The 27,096-nt window shown below is 55.5% G+C and overlaps 1 protein-coding gene across 1 annotated transcript in view; it reads right to left on the bottom strand.

The window, feature by feature from the left end:
- Positions 1-13,653: 13,653 nt before the first annotated feature.
- The window catches only part of SLC6A3 (solute carrier family 6 member 3), a 50,201-nt gene continuing 36,758 nt past the window's right edge, over positions 13,654-27,096 (bottom strand). The window contains exons 12-15 of the mRNA XM_003899462.4: positions 26,968-27,068; positions 23,721-23,888; positions 21,741-21,812; positions 13,654-15,440 (exon numbers count right to left, since the gene is read on the bottom strand). Of these exons, the coding sequence (XP_003899511.1) occupies positions 15,417-15,440; positions 21,741-21,812; positions 23,721-23,888; positions 26,968-27,068 (365 nt within the window). The 3' untranslated portion in view covers positions 13,654-15,416. The remainder of the gene's footprint in view (positions 15,441-21,740; positions 21,813-23,720; positions 23,889-26,967; positions 27,069-27,096) is intronic.

Here is a 27,096-nt window from a genome sequence, read left to right as displayed (position 1 = left end):
GTGATAGTGTTAATAGGTAGGACCTTTGGGAGGTGAGTAGATCACCAGGGCTGTGCTCTCACGAATGGCATGAGTGCCCGGGTAGAAGAGGCTCCAGGGAGCTCCCTCACTCTGTCCACCATGAGCCTTGTCAAGAGGTGCCATCTTGGAAGCAGAGGGCAGCCTCGTGAGACGCCGCATCCGCCAGCACGCTGGTCTTGGATTTGCAGCCTCCAGAACTGTGAGCAGTAAATGTCTGTTGTTGACAAGTGGCCCAGGCTCAGGCATGTTGCCACAGCAGCCAGAACGGACTCTAGCAGCAAAGCAGCCAGGGCTGCACGTGGTGCGTGACCATGCCCGCCACCCTCCTACTCCTGGGGCAGGTAAGGGCTGCGCAGCCCTCTGCATCCAGCTTCCGGGCTGTTCCATGCGCCTGTGCCCCTAATTGCTGTGTCCTCCGACTCAAAGATCACACTGATTTTGCCTTCAGCCCACTCTCATTTTCCCCCAGATTTCACTAAGTGATTTTGCAAAGTGATGGCTGTGCTTCCCCCTGCGCTTCTCTCCGGCTGGTTTCTACTCTGGGTCCACTGGCGGGGCCAGAAAGAACTGTAGGAAGGAACCCGAGGTTCCTGTTCCCCATCAGGCATGTGCACACCTACACCCACCTGTGCATACCCCACCCCCACACACACCTGCACACAGTCGCACACCCACCTGGGCACACGTGTGCACACATCCATACACGCACCCCTGCATGCACACCCATACACAGGCGCACACACCCACACATGTGCATGTGCCCATACACATGCACACACACACCCATGCACACACCCGCCTGTGCACATCCCACACCCATGCATGCCTGCACACACCCAAACACATCCACACACAGGCATACCCCCTCCACACACGTGCCATGCACACCTCACACCCATCCATACCTGCACATGCTTGCACACTCACCTGTGCACACAATCATACACGCATGCACACCCCACACACAGACCCACACACCTGTGCACACGCCCATACACATCATTCCCACACCCACATGTGCACACACTGTACATACCTGCACACACCCACATATGCACATGGTCAACACCCACCCACTCAGGCACTCCTACATGCACACATGCGCACATGCACACAGACATGGCCACTTTCATGGGCACACACCCACACACTCCCACATATACACACATGCCCACCTAAACCACTCACTTGACCAGATAGCAGTGTTTTTCAACCACAGCACAGAGACTGGGGATGCATAGGACATCATGTAGCCACGCTGGCCTCTGCCCATCGGATAGAGCACCTCTCCCTCCCATAGTGGCAATCAGAAGTGCCTCCAGGTATTGCTACACGTCTCCAGTGGGGCGGGGGTTCCCCCAGCTGAGAACCCGGGGGACCGTATGGTGGTTGCCAGCTGGCACCCCGGGAGGGCACGCCCGCCTGCTGCATGATCTGGCGAGTCAGGGTGTCTCCTCGCCTCTGACAGCCTGGGAGATGGTGGGGCCTGTGCAAGGGTCATGCCAAGGCTTAGATGTGAAACCCCACGTGGCACGTGCACACAGGAAGTGCTCAACCTGTGTTTGAGGACGTGGGGAGGCAGGCCCTCCTCACCCCTCCAGGCACTGACAGGAGCCACTGTCCAGGAGGAGAAGGTGGTGGTGCTGCCCTCACCCAGACGCAGTTGTGGGCGGCAGGCGCCAGGGCTGCCGGGCACAGGCATCGTCTTAGGGAGGATGGGCCCCCGGGCTCACATGCTGCACTCTAGAGCTCAGGGGCCAGCACTTCTGCCTGCTGTCTGGGGACTTGGGGAAGCCCCAGAGGAGAAGGCCGTGACCCCCTAGTCTCCCTGCGCAACCCCTGCCTCCACCCCTGAGAGGCCTCATCACCAACCACTGAGCTGCCCTGGGGAAGACCCTCCTTGGCTGTTTCCCGAGGCCTGTTTTCTTGTTTCTTTTTTAAGAGGGTGGTCCCAGCTCCCTGCCTCGGCCTCCCGAGGTGCTGGGACTGCAGGTGCATTGCTGTGCCCGGTTCCTGGGGCTCCTAAAAATACAGACACAGCGGTGACGGGGGCATCACATGGCAACAAGGGCAAGGTACAGAAACAGGGAGGGGGGAAAAGCTTGGCCCAGCCTTGAGGACGCACTGCTGTGGGCTCTGACGGCTGAATTAAGGACACAGCTGTCTGCTCCTCCTGTCCTGCCCACCCCACCACCCCGGCACCCCTGACGCACCACATCTGCTCATTTCTTTACTGTCAGTCTCCACCACCCTCCCCACCCCGAACACAGGCTTCTGTGAGAGGGATTTGGGGCTCCCGCGCAATTGCTGGGGGGCCTCCTTTGATTTCCACCGCACTGGGCATGAGCGCCACCACCAGGAGCTCAGCTTTTCAGGAGAACGCCTGGTCCTGAAGCTTTCTAGGCATTTCAGTAGCCAAACCCTCTTGATCGTGTGGTTCCAGAAAAAGTCAGTGTGGCACCCACTTCCCCATGCTGCAGCCCCTGTGGTCCCGGGAAGAGGGCTTGGTTCCGCAGAGCTGAGGAGGGAAGTGGTCTCGGGGAGTAGCAGGGAGGCCTTGGAGGGAGGCGGCGGAGCAGGCTCTGTTCTTAGGAAGTGCCCTGCGAGTGGCTCCCGACGGACCCAAGAGATGCTCTGGGCGACTAGTTATGGCTCTAAGCTGCCCGTGCCAGGCAGGGAGGCTGTGTTCTCATGCGTTCACCCCTCAGTCCCTGGGTATGGGCCTCCCAGAATGTATACCCAGCATCCTGGTCATGCAGAGGCCTGGGAAAACCTGTTGAGGCTGGAGGGGTGGGGGCACACTCTGGTGTGTTGGGGCACCTGTGTCATGGGCATGGCTCCCCATTTAGGGAAGGCACTGCGGTGATCACGCACTGCCAGTAAGTGCTCTCAGAGCCCGGCGGTCTGCCCAGCAACTTTACAGGCCAGAGGCTCACCTGTAATCCCAGCACTTTGGGGAGGCTGAGGCGAAGGAATCACTCTGAGTCAGGAGTTTGAGATCAACCTGGCCAACATGGTGAAAGTCTCTACTAAAAATACAAAATTAGGCCGGGCGCTGGTGGCTCACGCCTGCAATCCCAGCACTTTGGGAGGTCAGAGGCGGGCTGGATCACAAGGTCAGGAGGACGAGCAATCACACCATGAAACCCGCTCTACTAAAAAATAAGGTACCAGCCGGGCGCTGCCAGGGCCTCTGTAGTCCCAGCTACTCGGGAGGCTGAGGCAGGAGAATGGCTGGAAACCCGGAGGTGGCGGAGCTTGCAGGAGCTGATCCGTGCCACTGCACCTGCAGCCGGGCGACAGATGCATCTACCAAAAAAAAAAAAAAAAAAAAAAAAAACAAAAATTAGCTGGCGGGCGCGCCTGTAACTCAGCTACCGGAGGCTGAGGCAGGAGTGAACTGCTTGATCCCGAGGTTGCAGTGAGCCGAGATCAGCAGGACAGACTCCAGCCTGGGCGGCGGCAGACTCCTCGGCCCCAAAACAAACAAACAAACACAAAACAGTGAATGTTTTTATTACAAATAACAAACGTTCGATTTTACGTACCACACCTCATTTCCCCAGGGGTCTCTGAGGCCGCTCCCTGCCCACCCTCCTTCATTCTCTCTGCAGTGTTTGAGGCATGTTTTGTGCCAGGCCCCTCCCAGGGCTGCTAACAAGAAAACATAAAATAAAAATGGCAGAGAAGCGAGTGCCTCCCGCGTATGGCAATGCCAGTCACGAGCCCAACGGCTGAACGCGGCCCATGTCTCCTCCCTCTGGGTGTCCGGGGTCCCCTGCTCAGGCCTCACCAGTGCGTGCAGCCCGGACGTCAGACCGCTACCGTCTCACTCAAGGCTCCCGTGGGCCAGGGTCCACCTGGACTCCACTCCTTGGGATATTGGCAGGATCCCAGGCCCTGCGGCTGTGGACTCGGGACTTTACTTCCTTGTTGGCCAGAGGCTGCATGAGCTTCCAGAGGCCACCTGCTCTTCCTGTCACCTGGGGCTCCCCAGCCCGGCCATGGGCTTCCTCAGAGCCACAGGGGAGGGACAGGCTCCAGAGAAATGAGCGTTGCAGTCCCGCATAACACAATCACGTTCCTCCACTCCCCTTTGCTGTGTTCTGTGGGTTAGAAGGTGGTTATCACTGGGACACCAAACAAGGGTGTCACCAGCAGGAGGTGGGGGGCCTTGGGAGTCTGGCTGCCACACAGGAGGAAATGACAGCTCCACTCTGTCACTGAACCTGAGCTCAGCAGTAGCCTTGAGTGTCCTGGCAGCCACGTGGGAAAGGGACTCTGCTCAGAACACACATGCGGGAGCAAAACACACTCCTGCTCTCCAGCCCAGCACCGAGCCCATCACAGGGGCAGGTGTCCTGGGCCTCCGGTCTCAAGGGCATCATTTCTGTGCAGGCAACAGTCACTGAACTGTCCTTTCACACCCTCTGGACACACAGACAACACAAGTGGTTCCCAGAAGCCTCTGTGTCCTGTCAGGAGGTAACAGGTGGGGGTGGCTGTCCTCTGTGTCCCATCAGTGGTGATAAGCAGGGGTGGCTGTCCCCTGTGTCCTGTCACATGGTGACAAGTGGGGATGACTGTCCCTCTGTGTCCTCCCAGGTGGTGACGGGGGGGTGGCTGTCCCCTCTGTCCTCCCAGGTGGTGACAGGTGGGGGTCGCTGTCCCCCTGTGTCCTCTTATATGGTGACAGGTGTGGGTGGCTTTCTTCTGTGTCCTCCCAGGTGGTGGCAGGTGGGGTTGAGTGTCCCATGTCCCATCAGGTGGTGACAGGTATAGGTGACTGTCCCTCTGTTGTCCTCCCAGGTGGTGACAGGTAGGGTGACTGTCCTGTGTCCTCCCAGGTGGTGACAGGTGGGGCGACTGTCCCCTGTGTCCTGTCAGTTGGGTGACAGGTGGGGGTGGCTGTCCTCTGTGTCCTGTCAGGTGGTGACAGGTGGGGTGACTGTCCTGTGTCCTCCCAGGTGGTAACAGGTGGGAGTAGCTTTCCTCTGTATCCTGTCGGGTGGTGGCAGGTGCAGGTGGCTGTCCTCTGTGTCATGACCCCACCTGTGTGATGGCAAGGCCAGGCTCATCTCCAGAAACCTCAGGTCAGCGATCCCCACTGAAGCCTTTTAACATCATGGCAGAATCTGGAAAGTCTGTTTTATTTCATTATCTGAAATACTTTTAAGAGCTGATAACAGTAGCATTAGACTGTTACATGGATCTGGGACATCTGTAGCACTGGTGCATAAACGTCAAAGCCATTTCCATCATTTAACTTGTCCAGTCCTTTCAGCAACCTTCTGTGCTGGGCGTGATGACCTGCTGTCTGCACAGATAAGAAAACTGAGGCACAGGTGCCAGGACCCTTTCCAAAAAGTGAGGGAGCCAGAGATTCTAACCCAGGGCCCCGGCCCCGAGCTCGCCCTTGCCCTCTCCCATCCACCTGCTCCCTCCACAACCCTGATGCCTGGCCCTGGGTGGAGAAAGTACAGGGAGGGCCTGCAGCTGCCCAGCAGTGTCCCAGCAACAGGACCCGGAGCAAACCAGGCCTCGGCATGGGTACGGGATGAACTCAGGGCACCGGTGGGCCGTTGGCTGTTTTTGGGTAACTGACCTACAGGTGATTTCTTTTTCCTCTTCTTTCTAAGCTTTAAAAATTACCATTGTGATATGATAGAACTTTTCAGAATTTTAGATACAGTTTCTCTGTGTGAACAAGGCTTAGAGGATATGAGAATGTTTCTGTAGCTTACAGGTCATAATACTATCTTTGAATACACATATTGAGAAGCCACTTAAATATTAACCTTTGATTCTGAACTAGGATGAGCTTAACGGTGGGGATCTGCAGGGCGTGGCTGGCTGGAGCCCGGGGCCGGCAGCCATGGCTGAGGGCATGTACTTCAAAAGGGGCATTTCTGTCCCACTAATACTGTGTAAATATGTACGCCATCCAAGTTTTAATCAAATAAAATGTTCTGTCTGATGGATCCCTTCATCTGTATGACAAACAGTTTTAAGTAAAGAGGATCTCGGCTTGCAGAATAAGTAAAATTGTTTAAATTCTAGATGAATGTGTTCAGTGCTTGATGGGCTAATGCTGGCTGGATTTGTGAAGGTCAGTCATATACATGGAAATTCTTCTGCATTCACCTTAGGAGAGCGATATTTTTAGGCAAATAGAGCTTGCAATATTTTCTTTCTATGCCACCTGCCCTCTTGGTGCCCGGCCCTGCGTCCTCAGAGGACTGTGGTGGGCTGGTGTCCTTGGAGAGGAGGCCTCTCCAGGACCACCAAGAGGGGGCTGTGGCCTAGGGTGAGCTCTTCTAGTGGCATGAGGGCCACCCTTTATTCATGTAAGCATTGTGAGGTGGGAAGGGAGGCCAGGCAGGGGAAGGGTAGAAGAACGCCTGTTGCTTGGGTTGGACACTCGATGAACTTTCACCGCTGGACATAGTGTGAACATCGGAGAGGCACGTTCAGCTATCACGTTCCACTCTCCCATTCCCCGGACCTCGAATTCAAGCCTGTGTAAGCAAAGGTTCTGTGCTGCCAGGCTGGGCCTTTGCCCAGGGAAGGCACAAGAGAGTGAACGCAGGGCCGGCCGCTGGGCCTGGTGACTGGGCTGCTCAGCAGTGCCCACAGGGCGTTCCTTGGGGTGTGGCCTGGGCCGAGGCAGTAGGCTCCCTTGGACAGGGCTGTGTCTGGCTCACATGAAGCTGCCCTCATGGAACGGAGTGGGGTGTTTGTGGTCCTGCTGCCGTTGGCTGGGCGCAGCCATCCCTGCCAGCTCCCCCGACCTGTGCCCTGGGCCCTGCTGCACCTGGATGGGTGGGGCTCTGGGGCTGGCGGGGGAGTGAGGCCACCAGTCTCCTCTGCTGTGGCTGGTGTGGGGGCCAGTGGGGCGCAGAGCTGCTCACCCGGCTGACTCCCCCTTGTGCCCTGCTGGCCTCTGAGCCGCTTCTCTGGGGCCTCTGTGAGTGCCGTGGCCATGAGGACCAAGTCTCTGCCCAGCCGGGGGGCGCCCCTGCCCCTGCCCTGCTGCAGCCTGGGCCACCAGGAATCCTGACGGATGCGGGGATGCAGCCACTGACACCCAAACACTGGGGCGTTTCACCCAAGTGTAAAAGTCTACACTTCCGGGCTTCTCAAACAAAAGAAAACAAAGGAAAACTTCAGATGCCCTGTTGATGGGCGTGCGTGGCCGCGCTGAGCCGCTCTTCAAAGCCAGCAGCATCTGTCTGGCCTGTGCTCTGCCCGCTGCCCACAGGTCCTGTCCTCTGGCTTGCCCTGTCCTCCCTGGCCGGCTGCGCTGGTGTCTGTGATGCTCTGTCCTCTCTGTGGAAGTGCAGGGCAGCACCTTAAAGGCTGAGCGCGTCCCACACAGTGGGGCTGGAGCTCGGCACCTGCGGTTCACCCCAAACACCGCCCTCCCGGTGTGCACAGCCGCTGCTGCCCCTGCTGCACCCCGACACGTGGGGAGCTGGTCTGAGCCTGCCGCACCTGCTCCCCTGTGATCTCCCTCTGCCACCCCCATCTCGGGCTCAATGCCCCTTCCTCAGTCTTCCCTGCCCGGGGCTGCTCTCCCGAACTCAGCAGAGCAAGGCTGGCCAGGAGTAAGGACAGGGGCGACCACAGGTCCCAGAAATCCTGAATCCAGGAAACCCCTCAGTCCGGGGCAGACTGGGATGGCCGACCACCCTGCCTAGGGGAGGGCCCTCCAAAGTCTTTGACTCTGAGCTAAGTTCTCTCTGCTTCTCTGAGTCTCTTTCTGTCTCTCTGCCCCTCTCTCTGTCTGAATATCTGCCTGCCTCTCCCACACACACCTGAGACACAGGTATCACAGAACAGCCCTTGGCCCTCTCTGCCAGTAGGGTGGTTCTCGGAGGTTCCTGTCCTCTGTGGGGATGCTGACAACTGTGGGTCATGGCTGGTGCCACGGTTCTCACTCTTGGCTGCACAGAGCAGCTAGGGGCTGCAGGTCAGGCCCTGCCTAGCTCAGCATGGCCCTGGTTCCCTTAAGTGACAGGCTGGGGTGAGGGGAGGAGGAGGCCAGGGTGTGACCATCGGTTTCATTTTTGCTTTCCCCCAGCTCCCTGAGTCAGGCACTGGCAGAGTGGCAGCTGGTTTGTAGGACACCCATCTGTCGGTAGGGCATGAGTACCCTCGGCTCTGTCCTGCTGGGAATCATGGGTCCTGGCCGTGGCACCAGGGCCGGCTGTGTTTGTGACCTGGTGCATCCTCAGGAGAAGGAGAGCAGGCGAGGCACCAGGGAACGTAGGATTTGCTAATGAATTGTGTTTCAAAAAAGGTGGGTTTTTTTCTGTTGTCAGACATCAGGAAACAGGTAGAGGCTGTGACCTTTGAGCCAGTCAAATGAATCCACAGAGATTAAAGGAGGATTGTGGAGTGAAAACCAAAACAAGCCAAACAGAGGAATCCGTTTACCCTTTCAGCCGCGTATTTCACTGTTGCCGAACCTTTATTAAAATGCTTCTCTCAAAGGAAACATTGTATAGTTTTTTCCGGCTTTAAAAACCCAGGCCGTGTGTCTAAAGGTCACTTGACGAAGAGCACAAATCCGATGGTAAAGTGCAGGGTGTAGAGGGTGGGCCTCCCGTCCAGCACCAAAGCGGGCTCTGGCGGGCTCATCCCTCCCAGGGAACTTGGGTTCTGCACGGACTTAGTGTGAGAAGAAAAGACTTCTTCAGACATTTTGAAGTTAACATATTTCATTTGTATTAAAGAGCGCAACCCTCCTTGGAGAACGAGTGCTAAATGCGGCATCCACACAGCCAGCCCTGTAGGGGAATTTGAGATTGGACCAGAATGGTAGATTTGTACATGTCATCCAGGACCTCCCATCCATCTGCAAATCTATCTATCCCTCCACCCACCCATCCACTCATCCATTCCTCCATCCATCATCCATCCGTCTGTCTATCCATGCATCCATCTATCCATCCACCCATGCATCCATTCCATCCATCCATCCATCCATCCACCTCCATCTATCCATCCACCCATCCATCCATCTATACATCCATCCATCCGTCCATCCATCCACACCTCCATCCATCCATCCTCCATCCATCCACCTCCATCCTATATCCATCCCTTTCATCTTCTTCATCCATCCATCCGTCCATCCATCCACACCTTCATCTATCCATCCACCCAAGCATCCATCTATCCATCCACTCATCCATTCATCTATCTATCCATCCATCCATCCATAACCTGCCCACACATCCATTCACCCATCCATCCATCCATCCATCCATCCATCCATCCATCCATCCATCCATTGCGTCCGTCATCCATCCGCCGTATTCATGCATCCATCCATCCACACCTCCATCATCCATCCCTCCATCCATCCATAACCTGCCCACACATCCATTCACCCATCTACCCATCCATCCATCCATCCATCCATCCATCCATCCATCCATCCACAAATCCACTGGTCCATCCATCCATTCATCCATCTATCCATCCATCTTCCATCCACCTATTCATTCATCCATCCATCACATACCCACCCACCCATCTGCCTATCCATCCATCCATCATCAACCCATCCGCTCATCCATCCATTCACCTACCCATTCATCTGTCCACCCATCCATCCATCTATTCATCCAGCCATCATCTGCCTGCCCATCCATCCAACTATCCATTTATCCATCCACGGCTGTGATCAGCCGTCCATGCCCCGGCCATCCTGCTCCGCCTTTTCCTGCTCATCGGCATCGCTTTCTTTAACAACTTTGTCCCGTCCGTCTGAGGGTGCTCCTCACCTGCTCCTCGGCGTCCATTCGTTCCATTTGCCCATCCATCCGTCCGGCTATCCACTCGTCCGTTTTGTTCGTCCAGCCATCCCGCCATCGTCCATTGTTAACCCACCTGTGCATTCATCAATCTGCTTATCCCTTTCTCTCTCTCCCACCCTTTTCTCTCTCTCCTTTCATCCATCCAGCCTTCCATCTATCCATTCATCCCTTATCTATCCACCCGTCTATCCACCCACCTGCCCCTTCACCCACCCATTCATTCATCCATCTGTAAACATATATTAAATGCCACTGTCTTCCATGTACCGGGCCTGTTCAAAACACTGGCTGAAGTGAGTGAGACTAACACAGTTCCTGCTGGGAAAAGAGACAATGAGTCATCTGCCTTCAATATGACACCTGCTGGAGAAGACCTGGGGAGAATGGGGGTTTCAAGGAACACTGGCCAAGGGCCAGAACCCGGAAGCTGGAGTGGGAGCAGACTTCCAGTGGTGATGTCTAGGGGAAGCTGACATGGCATAGGAGCTAGTGGGTTAAGGTTGGAAAGTTCATGGTGAGAACAAAAAGAAGGTAGTTCCAGATGAGGGAACAAGAGGAATTACAGGATAGGAAGGAGAGTGAAGCCTGGGAAGGCGTCCTAAGGGCTGGTAGTGTCTCAGATACCCAAACACCCAGGCAGGATGGACGTGCTTTCTCTAGCGCCCTGGGAACGTCCACCACAAACTGGGTGCTTGAAACAGCAGAAGTTTGTCATCTCACAGCTCTGGAGGCCAGAAGTTTGAAATCACGGTGTTGGCAGTGTTGGTTCCTGTTGAGGCTCTGGGGCAGCATCTGTTCTGTGTGTGTGTCTTCAGCCCCTGGTGACGGCTGGCAGCCCTCAGTGAGCCTTGGTTTGCAGGCGCATATCTTGATGTCTGCCTCCATTGTCACACGGCGGTCCTGTCCTGGTCTCTGTTTCACTGTCTGTCCTCCCCTTCCAAGGATACCAGTTGTGTTGGATTTAGGGTCTCAGTGTCTCTCCTCTTCTCTTATAGGGTCCCTGTCATATTGGATTTAGGGCCCACCCTACTCAGATATGACCTCGTCTTGTCTAATTGCATCTGCAACGACCTTATTTTCACATAAGGAGTCAGGACTTCAGCCTTCTCAGGGGATACAATTCAGCTTTTCCCACCACCCCACTAGCCAGTGCTGCAGCTCACGGACCCTTCCTGCCATGAGCGCCCACTCAGTGCTGGCCCTTCCTGCTGTTCCTAGTCTCGGCTTTTATGGCCACTGCACACGCCTCTCCATGTGTCTCCGTCAGGCATGCAGAGAGAACTGTGGGGCTTGTGATTGTCTCCCTTAGGTTGGAATCCTGCAGACTCTTGAGTGGAGATTGTTGTACTCCTGCCTCACTGGGACTCGCAGGAGAAAACCAGAAGGAGAGAGCGGGAAACAGGCCAAGGGAAGGGAGAGGCCGGAGCAGACGTGGTTTCAGGTGGGGTCCAGTGGTCCTGACGGGGACTCTGGACATACATCAGACTGCAGGTCTGGATGGGGGCTTTGACCTCAGGGTGGTCAGGGTCTGGCCCTGGGCCACCCTGGCACAGGCTTCAATTCCAGGAGCCCCTGAACGAGGGCCCAGCTGCCCAAGGCAGGCCCTGGGGGCTCCAGGTGTGAGCTGTTGGCATGGCACCTGCAGCAGGGGGGCGTGGCCACCCCCGAGGGTAAGGGGCACCCTATGTGACAACAGGGAGGGTGGGGAGCAGCAGTAAGACTGCAGGCAGGTTCAGCCCTCGTGGTTCTCCTGCCACGGAGTTCACTCACCCATCTGAAAGGTGCGAGTGTCCTTCCTGTCCACACACAGCCACACGGGGGCTCAGACTTTCCAAAGCCTGGCTGCTGTGATTGCGCTTCCGCGTCCTGTGGCGGCTGACTGCATTTCCAGGACTACCGGTGAGGTTGGGCCTCTTTTCATAGGTTTGTCGGCCACGTGGGCATTTTCCCTTGCTGGCAGTCATTCAAGGTTTCTGTCCACTTTTCTGATGGGGTGTCTGCCTCTTCCTTATGGACTTGTGGAGTTCTTTCTACATTCAGGGTGTAAGTGCCCCTCCCTCACCTGCTCCCTCAGCCACTCCCTGAGTAAATCACTCAGCGCGAGGACCCCGTGTGCACCTGCAGTATGTTATTCTGGTTGCCTGCAGAGCCTGCAAGCTCGCCAGCAGCCAGCGGGCATGGGGCTGGCACCAGATGCCATCCACAGCTCACATGCCAGAGAGGCGGGATCCCACATGTGGGTCCTCACTCCTCCCTGCTCGGGGACTGCTGTGCCTTTGTTTTGGGACTGGGGGAGGTCCTCAGCTGGTTCTTCCCCTGGTGCCCTGATCCTGGGTCCACCTGTGACCAGTCCCTGCAGACCCCACACCTCTGAGAAAGGCTTCAGTGGCATGGGCCTAGGCTGGACCATGACCCACTCAGCAAAGCCCAGCTGTCTCTGTGACCAATGGCCATCTGGGCCGGCCCCTGCTGCTGAGCTGCTGGGACCACAGGCAGAGGAGACCCACCCAGCCCCGGAGCCCACCTCTCCAATTGCTGGGGCTTAATACAGTTGCCCATGATGCTGTCAGAGTCCTTCAAGTCTCAGCCCACGTAGTGACTTATGGCCACCCACATAGTATCTACCAGGACCCCAGACCTGAGTTGTCAGCAGGGATCACACCTGGGGGCTCCAGGTGTGAACTGTTAGGGCAGCACCTGCAGCAGGGGGGTGTAGCCGCCCCGAGGGTAAGGGGCATCCTATGTGACAACGGGGAGGGTGGGGAGCACCAGTAAGGCTACAGGCAGGTTCAGCCCTCGTAGGCAGCACAGCACTTGTCCTGCCACAGAGTTCACACACCCACCTGAAAGGCGTGAGCGTCCTTCCTGTCCACATGCAGCCATGTGCGTGTGGCACCTGCTACAATGCAGCAGTAGCAGTGCTCCACGTGCTGCTGGGCACAGAGCCCTCGGTGTGGGGTGTGCCCTCAGGCAGTTCGGGGCAGGGCTGCAGGTGGGGCTGGCAGGAGTGGCACGTCTTATCACAGGTCACTGCCTGGAAGGGGTGGCTGCCATCCTATCACAGGTCATGCTGAGGGCACTGGCATTTACTCCAAGCACCAGGATAACTCTGGGGTTTCCTTGGGATGTGGCCTGATCTGTTGGTATCTAGAAGAATCCTTTAGGCCACAGAGCAACGAAAGACACTTGGACTGAGGGCCAGGAGCCACTAAGATCTGGGACGGGGCTTGGAAGGGGCTCTTGGGGTGGGCAGCGGCAGTGGCCAGGCAGTATGGTTGGAGTCTGGACACGTGGGGAGCCCACAAGAATGTTGACAGGCAGGTGAGGGGCTGGGGGAGAGTGGTGCAGGATGGCACGGAGGTCCAGCCTGAGCAAGTGGGCACAACATAAAGCAGGTGCCATGACCTGCCACAGGGGACCCTGCAGGAATGCGGACCTGGGTGAGGGTCACCACTGCACCCAACACTGTATGGGAGCCCAGGGAAGGGGAAACAGGTCACACCCAGCACATCTGCATGGGAGCCAGGGGAGGGGGGCAGATCACACCCAGCAACCTGTGTGGGAGCCTGGGGCGGGGGGCAGGTCACAGCCAGCACACCTGCGTGGGAGCATAGTGGATGTGTTACCTCTAACATCTAGGCTTTAGGGGAGGCCAGAAGGAGAGATGGGCAAGGGGCATCAGGTGAGGAAGGGCTTGCTTGGGTGGGCTGGGGTGGGGCGGAAGCTGACCTCAGGGTGTGAGCAGGTGAGCTCGGCCTGTGTAAATGGATGGCGCCCAGAGGAAACAAGGCAAGGAGGCTGAGGCAGTTTTTCCATTGTGGACGTCTTTTATTGTGCTTAGGGACCCACACGATGCTGACTAGAGAGAGGTCGACAGACACGGACAACACCTGGGTCGCTACACGGAGCCCCTCCCCAGAAGGCGATGGGGAAGCCATCCTCTGTGCTAAATGCAGCCGCCTGGCACTTCACAGGCTGACGGCTCCCACTGAGCATCACACTCCAGCCCCTGGAGCCCACGTCCACTTGCAGAGAACAGCCATGACTGGCCCTGCACGGACCCTGCCCTTGGGCAACACGCAGGCAGGCCCACCGACTCGAGGCACGAATTCAAACTATGGCATCCACCTTCCTGTCAGTGGCAGAGGGCAGCGTGCCGTGGAAAGCAGCTTTTGGCCAACATCCTTCACTCAGTATTGCTAATTATTCTTGTAAACAAAAACTGCAGTATCAGCAGGCAGGTTTGCAGATACTGCATTCTTGAATTTGTTTTGATTCACAGGTAAATATGATTTTAAAAAGCCATTCCCAAACATAGAAACTGTTGTTACTGATGTGACATGCACCTGAGAGAAATAAAATTCCAGTGGGGTCTCTTCCTGGAGGTCATGGCTCAAGGCCAGGCAGAGTGTGGTCTGCAGGCTGCCTGCATGGGGGCTCTGCATGCATCCTGGGGTAGTATACGCTCCTGTGGGGCCCTGCGTGCATCCGGGAATAGGACACTCTCCTGTGGGGTCCTGCATGCGTCCGGGAATAGGACACACTCCTGTGGGGCCCTGCATGCATCCGGGGATAGGACACACAGCTGTGGGGCCCTGCATGCATCCGGGGGTAGGACATGCTCCTGTGGGGTCCTGCATGTGTCCGGGAATAGGACACGCTCCTGTGGGGCCCTGCATGCATCCGGGAATAGGACACACAGCTGTGGGGCCCTGCATGCATCCGGGGGTAGTACACGCTCCTGCAGGGGCCCTGCATGCGTCTGGGAATAGGACACGCTCCTGTGGGGTCCTGCATGTGTCCGGGAATAGGACACGCTCCTGCCAGGGCTTTCCCTACACCGAAAGGACCCACAGGCTGCCCGAGTGGCAGTAGCCTGAGCTGGTTTCAAGGAGTTTTATTTCTCTCTGCTACAAGAACATAAACAGAATTTCCTGGTGAGACGTACCAGGACCCCTGTCCTCCAATGCCTCTGAACAGACTGCGACGTATCAACTGAACGCTCAGTTTCCAGCCTCTGCTGGGAGCCACGCGTCAGGAAAGGACTTGGCGTGAATCCGTGGTTTCCTCCATTTCACCTTCTGCACAGCTAAACCAAGCGGAACACTTGGCTTTTTAATATGGGCAAAGTAAATGGTCCAGGAAGCTACTGTGAGCACAGGGATTCTCGGATTCTCAGCACAGGTGCGTCTACAAGGATCGTGATCCCCGCCTGAGAACACAGTGCCCCTGGGGCAGCCTCGGAGCCGGGAGCCGGGAGCAGGGAGGGAGGGAGCCAGCCTCACACAGACGGCATGAAGTTAGACATTTTTCTGCCCTGCAGGGACGGGAATGGGGTGGACCTCACTGCACGGATCTACGTCTTTATTACAGCAACACAAGACACGGCGAGGCGCTCCCGGCACGGAAAGGTGTGAACAGTCAGAAGCGTCTTCTGCTTGGTTGTGTTTTCAGTAGAGGTTGAAGAGTAGAAGTTGCCCTCCTTTCTCTTGAAACTCAGATTTCCTTGGTTTGTTCGTGTCTCTCCCACTGCGGGATGACTCCCCGGGGTCTTCGTCTCTGCTCCCTCTACACCTTGAGCCAGTGGCGGAGCTGGAAAGAAAACAGGTTTATTCCGAAATGGAGAGTGTGGCTGCTGGGAGAAGGGCAGCCCTGGGGCGATGCCCCGTCTTGTGGCTAAGAGCAGCTGAAGGCAGTGAGCAGCCTGCAGCCTCCCGGCCACGTGCCCTGGGAGAGGGGGAGGCTCGTCGGGGGCCTGGACCAACACGCCCCTGACGGGTGCCAGGGACCCGATGCCTCGCTCAAACTTCTATAAATCAATTATTACTTGATTTTTTAAAAAGCTGTGAGACCGTGGTTGCCGTGGTGGCCATGGTGGCCTCTGGGGCATATTGATCAGCTGCTGAGCCTGAGAGATGCCGGGCACCCTCAATCCGAGGCTGGTTCCAGATTGTACCCCAGTGACTTGGGTGTGATGTGGTGATGTCACCTCTCCCCCAGGTCACCCCACTTTCCTGGGGGCCTCAGATGCTCCATCCAAGTGACACGCTACCTCTGCAGCTCCGTCTTGCTCTCTGCGACCCAGGCGGGTGCAGGAGCAGGGTGTCCTGACTGCTGAGGGACTGACGACATAGACAAGAGCAGTTATTTAGACCGCCAGCAAATGTCACTGCCTGCTATTATGCAGCCGTTAGTTCAGCCTGTTTGTGAGCACAAGCCCCTCGATAGCACTCAATGGCAAGAAGTGTGCTTCATAAACATTTCCAAACAGGGGCACGCAGGGCTGCTTCTGACAAAACTGCCAGCCATGGAAAGCCACTGAAGCTACCACTGGCCACATCACAGGTTCCTCCGGCCCCTCCACCGAAAGCCTGCAGGGACCTCCTCAGCCTGGGTGGGATCACACTGCAGGCCAGGGGTCTACCGGGGGCCTGGAGCAGCCACAGTTGACGCCAGCACAGGCAGCATCCAGGTGCAGCTCGGGGCTCAGTGAAGGAAGCTGGGGCAGGGAGCCTGGCCGGGACCCACAGCCAGGGGTGGCCCAGCGGCTGCAGCCCTAGAGCAGAGGTTCTGGGTGGCAGCCCCACTTCAGGCCAGCGATGAAGGAGCCATGCTTGGGACTCCGGCTGTGAGCCCCGTAGCCCCGGGGTGAAGCAGTTCTCTGTCCTGCCCTCTGACAAAAGCAGAAGGTCCCCCTCTGGAGGGAGGTGTGCTTGGGGGCTCCCAGATTCCCACAGATTAAGATCAAGCCATAAATGTAAAATAAAGACTAGAAACAGAAGACAGCAGCCCACTCTACGTGAGTCCCCAGAAACCAGACCTCAGTTTGATCCCAAAGGACCGGAGCTGTTGCAACAGATATTACAAGGGCCACACAGGGGACCCTTGAAAAAGTGACACATGCACATCACAGTGATGAGAATTTCACAAGAAACAGCAGAGCACACGCGGCTTCCAGAGATGAAGTAGGAAAGAGAATGGCCGGGATGCTGAACCGGGCAGGGCAGTGGGAAGCGGAGCATCCATAGCTGAGCTACGGTTTGTTTACATGACGGACGGTCAGGGACCAGTCACAGCAGGCGAAGCGTAGCTATGGACACAGACATTTCTGACCTAGACAGAATAACAGGGACCGAACAACCCCCAAATAAACAAAACACATACACCAATGGCCTTCCAGACTGTTGGCACCAGACCATAAGGGTCAGTGGTCCCTGAGGGGAGACAACAAGGAGCGCCCCCGACACCCTGCTCGCTGCCTCAAGGGAGTTTCCAGATTGCAGCACAGTGAGGGTGCAGCATGGTGCACTCCCTGGGTTGAGAGGCTGGAAAGGAGAGCGAGGGAAATGGAGGTGGCTGCAGTTTGCAGGCCAGAGCACCAGAGAGGAGGTGGCCACACAGAGAGAAGACCCGGGACGATGGCCCAGGACCCCCACTGAGGGTTCAGTCGCGCACACCCACTGTGTATGAGGAGGCTGGGGAGAGAACCACCTCTGATGCCCACACAGGGCTGGGCACAGTGCCTGCTCCTCCAGCCAGGAACAATCACGATTCTCGGGGATTTGCATGGAATGTGCACAGGGTCTTGCTTCAGTAGGGGTTGGTTAGGGCTACACCAAATGTTGAAGCCAAATAATACACTTTTTAGGAACCTAGGAATATCTAGAGATGTAACAAATGAAATTGTAAGAATGGCAAGGGAAAGATCAAGCTAGACTCAGAGACAGATGGGTGCAGGGCAGGCAGTTTCCACAGTGTCTACTTTTCCTGCTGTGGGCTCACAAGGGTCTGTTTGTTATGTAGACAAATTAATAATTTAAAATGGCCACATGTGGATTAATGATAAGAGTGTGCTACTCAACTGTGCACCTAAGATTCGAATGAAAACAAAATCTAAGTGAGGTAAGAGACCTGGAGGACCCGGGGCAAAGTGGATACACCAGAGCCTCATAACGGAAAACACAGAAAGGCAGACGGCAATCTTTCAACGTGTGGCTGCAAAATTCACGGAATGACAAGATTTGTGAATCCGCAGATGTGGCTACACAACATATCCAGAGAGGATAAATAAAAAAGAAACCCAGGTCCCGACACTCCACAGTGAACCCGCAACACGGAAATTACAGGAACTTTGGCCGTGTGCAGGGGTGAGGACAGAGCCCACCACAGAGCAGGCTCACAGGTCCACACATCTCAGCACAGCCGTAGAACACTGCTGCTTCCAAAACGCAGGGAGAGTCACCGTCAGCCTGGACCCCTGAGCCCACAACAGTGCTCTCGTGAATGAGAACAGCATAAAGATGTTCCCAGACACCAATAGCGAGGGAGGTTAGCAAGAGACCTCCTCAAAGGAATGTCTGAAGGATGCTTTTTGAAAAGCAAGAAAATGGTCCTAGAAGGAAAGAAGTCTATAACAAAAGTATGGAAACCAATAAATACCCAAGCATGCACATTAGTCCAAGGAACAGGATGAGTCCATACAAAATAATAACAGCAACGAGAACAGTAACAGTGTCTAATAACAGTGGGTTAAAAAGACAGAAATAGATCTCAGCAACCGTGGCATATTCATCAGTAGGAGGAAGATTTAAGTCCTCGTAATGGGATGGGGTTAAAATACGGTTTAACTGTAGAGTTTAAGTGAAATATGTATGGTACAACCTCAAGAGTAGCTATTAAAAGAATAGAATAAGGCCAGGCACAGTGGCTCACGGCTATAAACCCAGCATTCTGGGAGGCAGAGGTGGGCAGATCACTTGAGGTCAGGAGTTCGAGACCAGTCTGGCCAACACGATCAAACCCTGTCTCTACTAAAAACACAAAATTATCCAGGTGTGGTGGTGGGCGCCTGTAATCCCAGCCATTGAGAGGCCGAGGCAGGAAAATTGCTTGAACCCGGGAGGTGGAGGTTGCAGTGAGCAGAGATCACACCACTGCACTCCAGCCTGGGTGATGGAACAAGACTCCATCTCAAAATAAATAAATAAATAAATAAATAAATAAAAAATAAAGTATATAAGTTCTAAGCCAAGTAGAGAGAAATAAACAGAATAACAAAAATGAGTGAACCAAGAAAGAAAAATCAATCTATAAAAAGGCAAAAAGGGAGAAAAATAAACACTAAAAATGGGACAAATAGACTAGAAAGATAGTAGAATCAAGTTCAAATATATAAATAATCATAACAAATGTAAATGGATTAACCTGCCCAATTGTCAGAGTAAAAAATTCTAGGTGTATGCTGGGTTTGCAAAAGACACTTAAATCTTAAGATCGCTGCAAAGGTGAAAGTTAACAGATTGCAAAAGATATTTCAGGCAAACTCAAAAGACACCTGGTGCAACTGTATTCATCCCAGACAATCAGACTTTAAGACCAAAAGCATCATTAGGGGGCGAAGATGCGTTCACGTCAGCAGGAAGAGATGGTCATTCCAGACACGGATCAACCTCAGAAAACAGCCTCAGACTACAGAGAGCAAAACCAGATAGAACTGAGGGGAACAGCAGACAAATGTACTATCGAGGAAGAATATGCCACAGGCATCTCTCAATTACTCACGGTCAAGCACCCCTAAAATTGAGAAAGTGTAGACAACGTGGGTAACACGATATACAAGCCTACTCAAATGGACAGAAGCAGAACTGTGTATTGACAATTAGAGAATAGCACATTCATCTAAAAGATGTGCAACGTTTATCAAAGTTGATCAGGTGCAAGGCCCTAAAGAAGTCTCAATACATTTTATTTATTTGTTTATTTGTTTGTTTGTTTATTTTGAGATAGAGTCTTGCTCTGTCGCCCAGGCTGGAGTACAGTGGCGCGATCTCAGCTCACTGCAAGCTCCACCTCCCGGGTTCCCGCCATTCTCCTGCCTCAGCCTCCTGAGTAGCTGGGACTACAGGCGCCTGCCACCATGCCCGGCTAGTTTTTTTTTTTTTTTTTTTTTTTTTGTATTTTTAGTAGAGATGGGGTTTCAGGGTGTCAGCCAGAATGTTCTGTGATCCACTCGCCTAAGCCTTCCAAAGTGCTGGGATTACAGGCGTAAACCACCATGCCCGACCAATACATCTTAAATAATAGGTATCATGTGTGTTTGAGAACAATGAAATTAATTTGGAAATTAAAAACAAAAAGATGAGTAAAACATCCCCATATATTTGGCAATTTAAAAACAGACTTTTAAGCAAGTTATGAGTTGACAAAGTCACAATGGAAATTAAAATATACTTAGAACTAAAATATAAAGAAAAACGCTATGTAAAAAAATGTGGAATGCAGCACATGGAGTATTTTGAGGGAAATTCATAGCCTTGAGTGCTTACATTAGAAAAGAATAAAGGATGAAAATTAATAATCTAAAGTCCAAATTAAAAAGTTAGCAAAACTACAACAGAGTAGATCCAAGAAAAGCAGAGGAAGAAATGACAAAAACAGTAGCTGAGATTAATGCAACAGGACGCACAGCGAGAATCCCACATGAAGTCAAATTTGGATATCTGAGAAGACTAGCAAGATCCTATACAAAGTGTAAGACCCCCAGGTATAGGACTCTCAGAGGAGAGAGGCTGTGGTGGAGCTGGACCGGAGGCCAGTGGAGAAGGGCTGGCATCCCCTGGACGGATGGGGTGGGATGCCTGGACACTCCTCCTGTGTTTGGAGCAGGCAAGTCACTGAGAGGACAGAGGAAAGGGTGCCAAGGGAGGGAGGCAGAGCCCACACCAGAACCTGACTTGCTGGGAGGAGGAACAAGCTGGGCAGATGTGTGCCTAGAGGTGGCTTCTCCCCACTGCCTCCTGGCCTGTTCCCTGCTCAGCGTCTTGTTCTGCCTGACATCACCCCCCACCTCCCAGGCACACAGTGCCCCCTCCCTCTGCCTGCATCCTTGCTCTTGCCCCATGCTGGGCTCCTCAGGCAGGTCCATGCTGGGCTCCTCAGGCGTGAGCTCATGAGACCCCTGCTGGGAGAACTGTTTACAAGGACGAGGTGCAGAGAGGTGGCCAGAGGGAAGAGGCAGGTCCAAGGTGGGGCCGTGGTGCCCTCCACACTACGACCTTCTCTCCCCTTTGCTGTGCATTGGACTCTGCTGTCAGCATCAGGCTGACTTTAGTGTCTGGAATCAGGTCGGAGCTGAGGCCGCTCTGGGGTGGAGGAGGACACTGCCACAGGCCCAGGGCACAGCCCAGGCTCCTCTCCTGCTGGCCAGCTCTGTGATCTTGGGCACATTCCAGGGCCTCTCTGGGTCTCAGGGACCCTTGTGTAGAGAGAGTGGTGGGCTACCTCTTAGGGTTGTGGGAGTAAAAACACATCAAGTGTTTACTCTGTGTCTCAGGAATGTACCTGCTCCACTGCGTGCCATGAGTGTGTGCGCACACACCTGGATGGCTCCCAGGGTGCAGGAAACACCTGGTGTGACCATCCTCTCACTTGAAGCCCGCCCTAGGCTCCCAGGCCTCTCCCAGCCCCTCCAGGGCTCCCTGTGGCTCCCCATGGCCAGGCCCAAGCCTCCCCTCCACTGTCCCTCGTGCCCCCATGAGGCGGGCAGGTCCCTTGCTGGTCCTTAAGCTGGCTCAGCCGGCCCCACAGGGCACTGCTCCCATGGTCTGGGACATGCCCAGGTCTTTGCAAGGGCCATGCTTTCCTCAGGGGTGCGTGCAGACGCACCTCCCGGGGCCCCCGTGTCATGCGCCCCCGTCCCAGGTGCACGTCTCCATTGTCACCTGCCACTGCTGGCAGCCTGTCCTCATAGAGTGCATGCTGGCTGAGTAAATGAATACCATCTACACCAGCCTCGTCTACACCAGCCTCGGAGCCCTCTGGGGGCTAAGTACACCGAGCTTGGGATCATTCTGAATTCCCCTGAGAGAGGCCCAGCGGGGACCGCGACCTCACCGTGAACTGGCGCACCTCCCCTCTGTCCACCAGCTCGCGGTCCTTCTCGGGCGCGATGGCGTAGGCCAGTTTCTGAAAGAGAAGGAGAGTGCGGGGGCCAGTGCAGACCAGCACCCACCGCCAGCACCCACCACTGACTCACACTGCCAGGACCCTCACCTGCCAGCACCCTCACCACCAGCCCTCCTCACCTGCCAATGCCCACCCGCCAGCGTCCACACCACCAGCGCCCACCACTGACTTAACACTGCCAGTGCCCACACCGACCGGACAGCGGTCAGGCCCGAAGCGGACATCCTGACAGTCCCCTTAAAGTCTAGTGCAGAGCAGGACATCAGCATTTGAGCCCTCGCTTGAAATAAAACATGGTCCTGGAGATGGCCCTTGTCTCTAAGTCATCACATGTGCTGGGCTCTGAGTAAGAAAGTGCTCACACCCAGGTGGGCTGCGTCGGGGCCACCTGCAGCTGACATGTTCCAGGAGCACTTGCTTTTTGTCACCTGCAGCTCCTGGGGAGTGAATGCGGAACCTGCCTTTCTTTCACTGCCTGCCGCAGCAGCTCCTGGGGCCTGGATGGCACCAAGTCCTCCCAGAGCAGGCAGCATCTTCAGGAGCTCACACTCGGAGACCTGGATGTCTGTGTCTGGATCTCTGAGGCCAGGTGAACCTCTCCCAGGGACCCCTGTGTGTGGCTCCACCCTATGTCATCACCACAATTCCACTTGCACCTGGCTCAACTGCTGAGGTTTTACTTGGCTTATGTTCAGAGTTTGGCTGTGCGAGGGGTAAGGGCACTGGCTATTCAGGCCCACCGGGTTGCAGGCGTCCTCCAGCTCTGTGGTGACCTGGGCCCCGCCTCCCGAGTCCATCCAGCCTCCCAGAGGAGCTCTCTCCCTGCAGGGACTGCCTGGCTGCCCGCTCTTCCCCTGCGCTGGGTCCTGGCAGGTCAGCGCCTGGGGGTCTGAGAGGGACCGTCCACAGCAGGGTGTCATCAGCTTTCCTAGGGCCATGGCAGCCCCAGAGCCCCTCCCACTCCACAGAAGCCCCCAGCCACACACTGTGCTTTGCCTGCACTGGGCCCTGGCCTGGCCGGGCTGCTGGAGAGACGGGTTCAGTGCCAGCCTGGGAGCACCTGTGCATGTCTGAGCCCAGGGGACACCGTGTGGCCCTAAGGTGGATTCTTGAACACAGCAGGTGCCACTCCAGGGTTTTGGGGCTCAGGGCCAAGCCAGTTCTTTCCGAGAAAGGCTGGGATTTAAGGAAGCAGCTTTGGGGAGCTCCCAGTGGTGGGCTCTCAGGTGAGGGCAACCCTCTTCCAAGCAAGGCATGTCTTTGTGTCTTCCGGGAACCACAGAGCAGGGTGTTAAAGGAGGACCGCGTGACTGGTCCACCTGCCTTTCCTCCACACAAAGGTGGCAAAACCAAGCGAGGAAAGGAGATGCGTGTCAGGGACTCCACAGAGCTTCCTCCACTGCCTGGGGCTCCAGCTGCCCCTGTTCAGCCAAAGTGGGGCTCGGTCCTGGGGGGAACTAGGTCACCCCTGATTCTACTGCCCTCAGATGGCTGCTGTGTCCGCCCCACCACACACCATAGTGTGTAGGCATGCATGCACTCAGTACACACAAACACTCGGACACACATGTGAGCACAGGCGCACACACACGTGCACATGGAGACAGCACATACATACACGGAGATACAGTGGACATACATACAGGTACATGCACACATAGACACATACACACATAGACACATACACGTGGACATACATAAAGACACACACATGAATACACATACATATACACACCCATGGACACAGGTGTGCAGGTGGACACACACACACACTGTTGTGGTGGCCACCTCCAGTCTCCTCCTCTTGGTCACAGATGACCCAGGCAGGTGAGGACTGGGGCCACGGACAGCCACGGAGCCTTTCTGGTGGCCTCGCACTCAGGTGAAGGTGCCGCGTCCAATACCCACCTCTCGAAAGGACCCAGGCAGGCTGCAGAACTTGTAGGCCGCATAGATGGGCACCATGGCCATGGAGGACGTGGCGATGACCCAGCCCAGCGCGTTGGCCCAGTCGGGGAAGATGTAGGCTCCATAGTGGGGGGGCCTGAAGGTCACGATGCTGACCACGACCACGAACTGAAACCAGCAGACACAGGTCAGGCAGCTTTCAGCCGGCGGTGCCAGGACAAAGCAGGGATGGGGCAGGTACTTCATGGCAGAGGGTCTCTCAGCCCCTACAGCTGTGCACATGCAGAACCCGGCCAGGCCTGCAGACATGGCAGCAGGGCATCCCAGGCAATCTATGTCCTCCTGAGGCATGATCTAGCCTGTCCTGTCCTATCCTGTTCCCTCCCCTCCCCTCCCCTCCTGTTTTGTCCCCTCTCCTCCCCTCCCATCCTATCGTGTTCTATCCCATCCCATCCTGTTCTATTACACCAGATCCTGTCCTACCCCGTCCCATCCCATCCCATTCCTTCCTGCCCTATCCCACCTTGTTCTATTCCTTGCTTGAAATCACAACAAACACAAAACTGGCCACCAGCCCATCCACTGAATCTATGATCCATGGCCTGAAGACACAACTGTGACCGATGCAGGACCACCCTAGGGCCATCCGGGCTCCGTATCTCTACTCTTTCTAGAAGCAAATCTGATGAAGTCACAGACCTGTCTCAGAACCACCACCACGAAGGTAACACAGAGGGTGGGATGGATGCCACTTGGAGGGGCAGCTTCCCCCTCTCCGGAGGCTTCTCCTGAGGCAGCTCATGCATTTGTTCCTCCACTCCACAAACATGCACCGCCATCTAAAAAGATCCTCCACATGCACCTCACACCTGAATGTGTTCTGTGCACTCACATGTGTACTGCGTGCCTACATGTGTGTTCTGTGTACCTGAGTCCTTCCCAAGGAGACAAGGGAAGTTCTGATAGATATGGTTTATGATGTAGCTCAAAATGCATTTTTTTCCAAATTGTCCATTTTTCCTCAATTTCAGAAAAGTTAAAACATCCAAGCCTTGCACACGAAAAGCATGTTGGATGCATGTCTCATGCCAGTCTCAGCATCTTCTTCACACGCTGCTTCGAGCCACCTGCAGGTTTGGAGCTGGGTAGTGAAGGACTGGGATGGGGGTTAGGGTTGTGTCTGTCACGTGACCAAGGCCAGGGTGCGCAGCAATTTGGCGAGCAAAGCCAGCGTCCTGGGGCATCTGGGATTGGGGGCCGGCCTCCGCTGCGCAGAGAGCCCTGAGCACGCTTTAAAGACCACGCGTGCATCCCTGGACATGTCGGTCTTGTATATCTCACATGTAGGTATGGCTGTAACGTGCTTTCTTGTACTGTTCAACTTCTTGCTAGATACTGCTTTTCTTAGAAAGAACTATGCCTCCCCAGGCCACAGTCTGCCCATGTGAGTTGCCTTTGCTCCGGCATAATTTCCCTTTAGCAGTGCTGTGGCGTCATCTGCCACAGAGTCATCTGAACAAGTCTGGAGCGTGTACACCCCTTACAACCAGAGGCCAGCACACGCCAGAGGGCAGGGGACGACGCCACAGCCTGAAGAAATAGATGATAATACAGACATTGTGTTTCTGCTAAAATCAAAACTTCATAGGACTTGCACTGTAATACTAAATATAAAATGACATAGAGCAATGAAATGGTCATGTTTCTCTCAAGTTGGCAAAATGAAGTCCTGTTTCGTATAGTTTGTAGGTTTATCTAAAACTGTACAACATGTATTTCTGTATGAAGTTAGAAGATTTAGTCTAAGATCAGTAGAACATTTTATCTCCTAAGATCGAGGTCAGCCCTCTGGGCGTTAAGAGGAGACACCCCCTCAAGGGGAGCCGACGTCCTCATGCAGAACGGCTGTTTCAACTAAAGGCGGGGGAGAGCGGGAGGTGGGCGGGAGTCTGACTCTCTGGGAGGGCTTCCTCACTTTCTGCTGTGAACAGCCGTGTAGTCTGTGTCCTGTTAAAAGGCTGCCCCGTGCATCCAGGAGCCTTCAATGGGAGCCTCACAAGCACAGTTAACTGGGCTTGGAACACTTACGTGCAGTCATGCCACGCGGCCTGGAGCTCAGATACGGTGGAATTTCTACAAGATGCCGGGCGGCTTCTGTCACACTATGTCGAGCTTTTCCGGGATAGGGCCTGTCTCTCATCTCTTTCCTGTACCCTGGAACCTCTCTGCTTGCAACTACGGGGCTGTCCCACCTGCTGTGTGCAGGTGACGAGGGATCTCCACGCACGCAGGCCCTGCTGACCCCGGGACCAGCCTTGGTCCATGAGCGGGTGCGGCCTGAGTCCCCTGCCCTGTTTCAGGCCCCACCTCGTGCCTGCTGGACTCGGGAGGTGCTTCTCTCTGTGAACAGCTCACGGATGCTCTGCTTAGACCTGGGCAGTTCTTAGGTCTCCTGCCCAGACCAGGCGGCACAGCTTTGCTTTGTGAGCCTCTGGGCCTCTGTGGTTCAGCCGGGGAAGCACTGCAGGCAATCCCTAACGGATGGCCGTGGCCACGTGCCAACAAAACTCTATTTACAAACTCCCACGGCCTTGCCCGGTGGGCCCTGACTCAGCGGCCCGGCCCAGATGATAGAAGTAAGTGCCTACTGGACGCAGTGATGCTGCTGAGTCAGAGGGAGGCAACGGGACAGGGCCGAGGCCCCTGCTGAGCCAGAGGGAGGCCTGCGTGAGCAACGGGACAGGGCCAAGTCCCTTTTACTCTCAGGGTCTCTAGCACTCGGCACCCTCTGTCCCTGCCACCCCGGAAGCTCTAACTTCAACCTTGATCCTCACGGGTAGACGTGAGTGGATGGCCAGACTCACCTCCAGCTTCCCCTCCCAACACAGCGGCACAGCCCAAGTGCAGGCCTCACACGGGCTGTGGCAGGGGTCCAAGACCACCTGGGGCCACACCTGAGGTTTTCTTGGTGGGTCTAGAGGGTAGGGCGGAAGGCACCTTCAGGAGACTAGAGATGAGTTCGGGGACCAGCCTGCCCTTTTGGGCCGAGTCCTGAGGCCCCTGACTCCAGCCACGGTGAGCTCAGTCTCAAAGCAGCCTTTAGGGGCCCACCCCAGGTCCTGCCCGCAGCCTCCTGTGCACACAGTTTGCTCAAGCAACAACCCACATGCGGGCGCTGGACCTCGGGGCAGGTGCCAGAGTGGGGGCAGTGGGCAGGGGGAGGGGCAGGCGACCAGAGGTCCCTTACCAGGAGGAAGCAGGGGCTGACCAGCTTCCAGCACAGCCGCCAGTACAGGCTGGGCCGCTGCCCGGTCATCTGCTGGATGTCATCGCTGAACTGCCCGACGCCTGAGGGGAGAAGAGGCAGCATCAGCGC

The sequence above is a fragment of the Papio anubis genome, chromosome 5 (genome assembly GCF_008728515.1).
Source record: "Papio anubis isolate 15944 chromosome 5, Panubis1.0, whole genome shotgun sequence".
Classification (NCBI taxonomy): domain Eukaryota; kingdom Metazoa; phylum Chordata; class Mammalia; order Primates; family Cercopithecidae; genus Papio; species Papio anubis.
The sequence above is the reverse complement of the archived record's forward strand: the minus strand, read 5'-3'. Positions and strand labels throughout refer to the sequence as shown.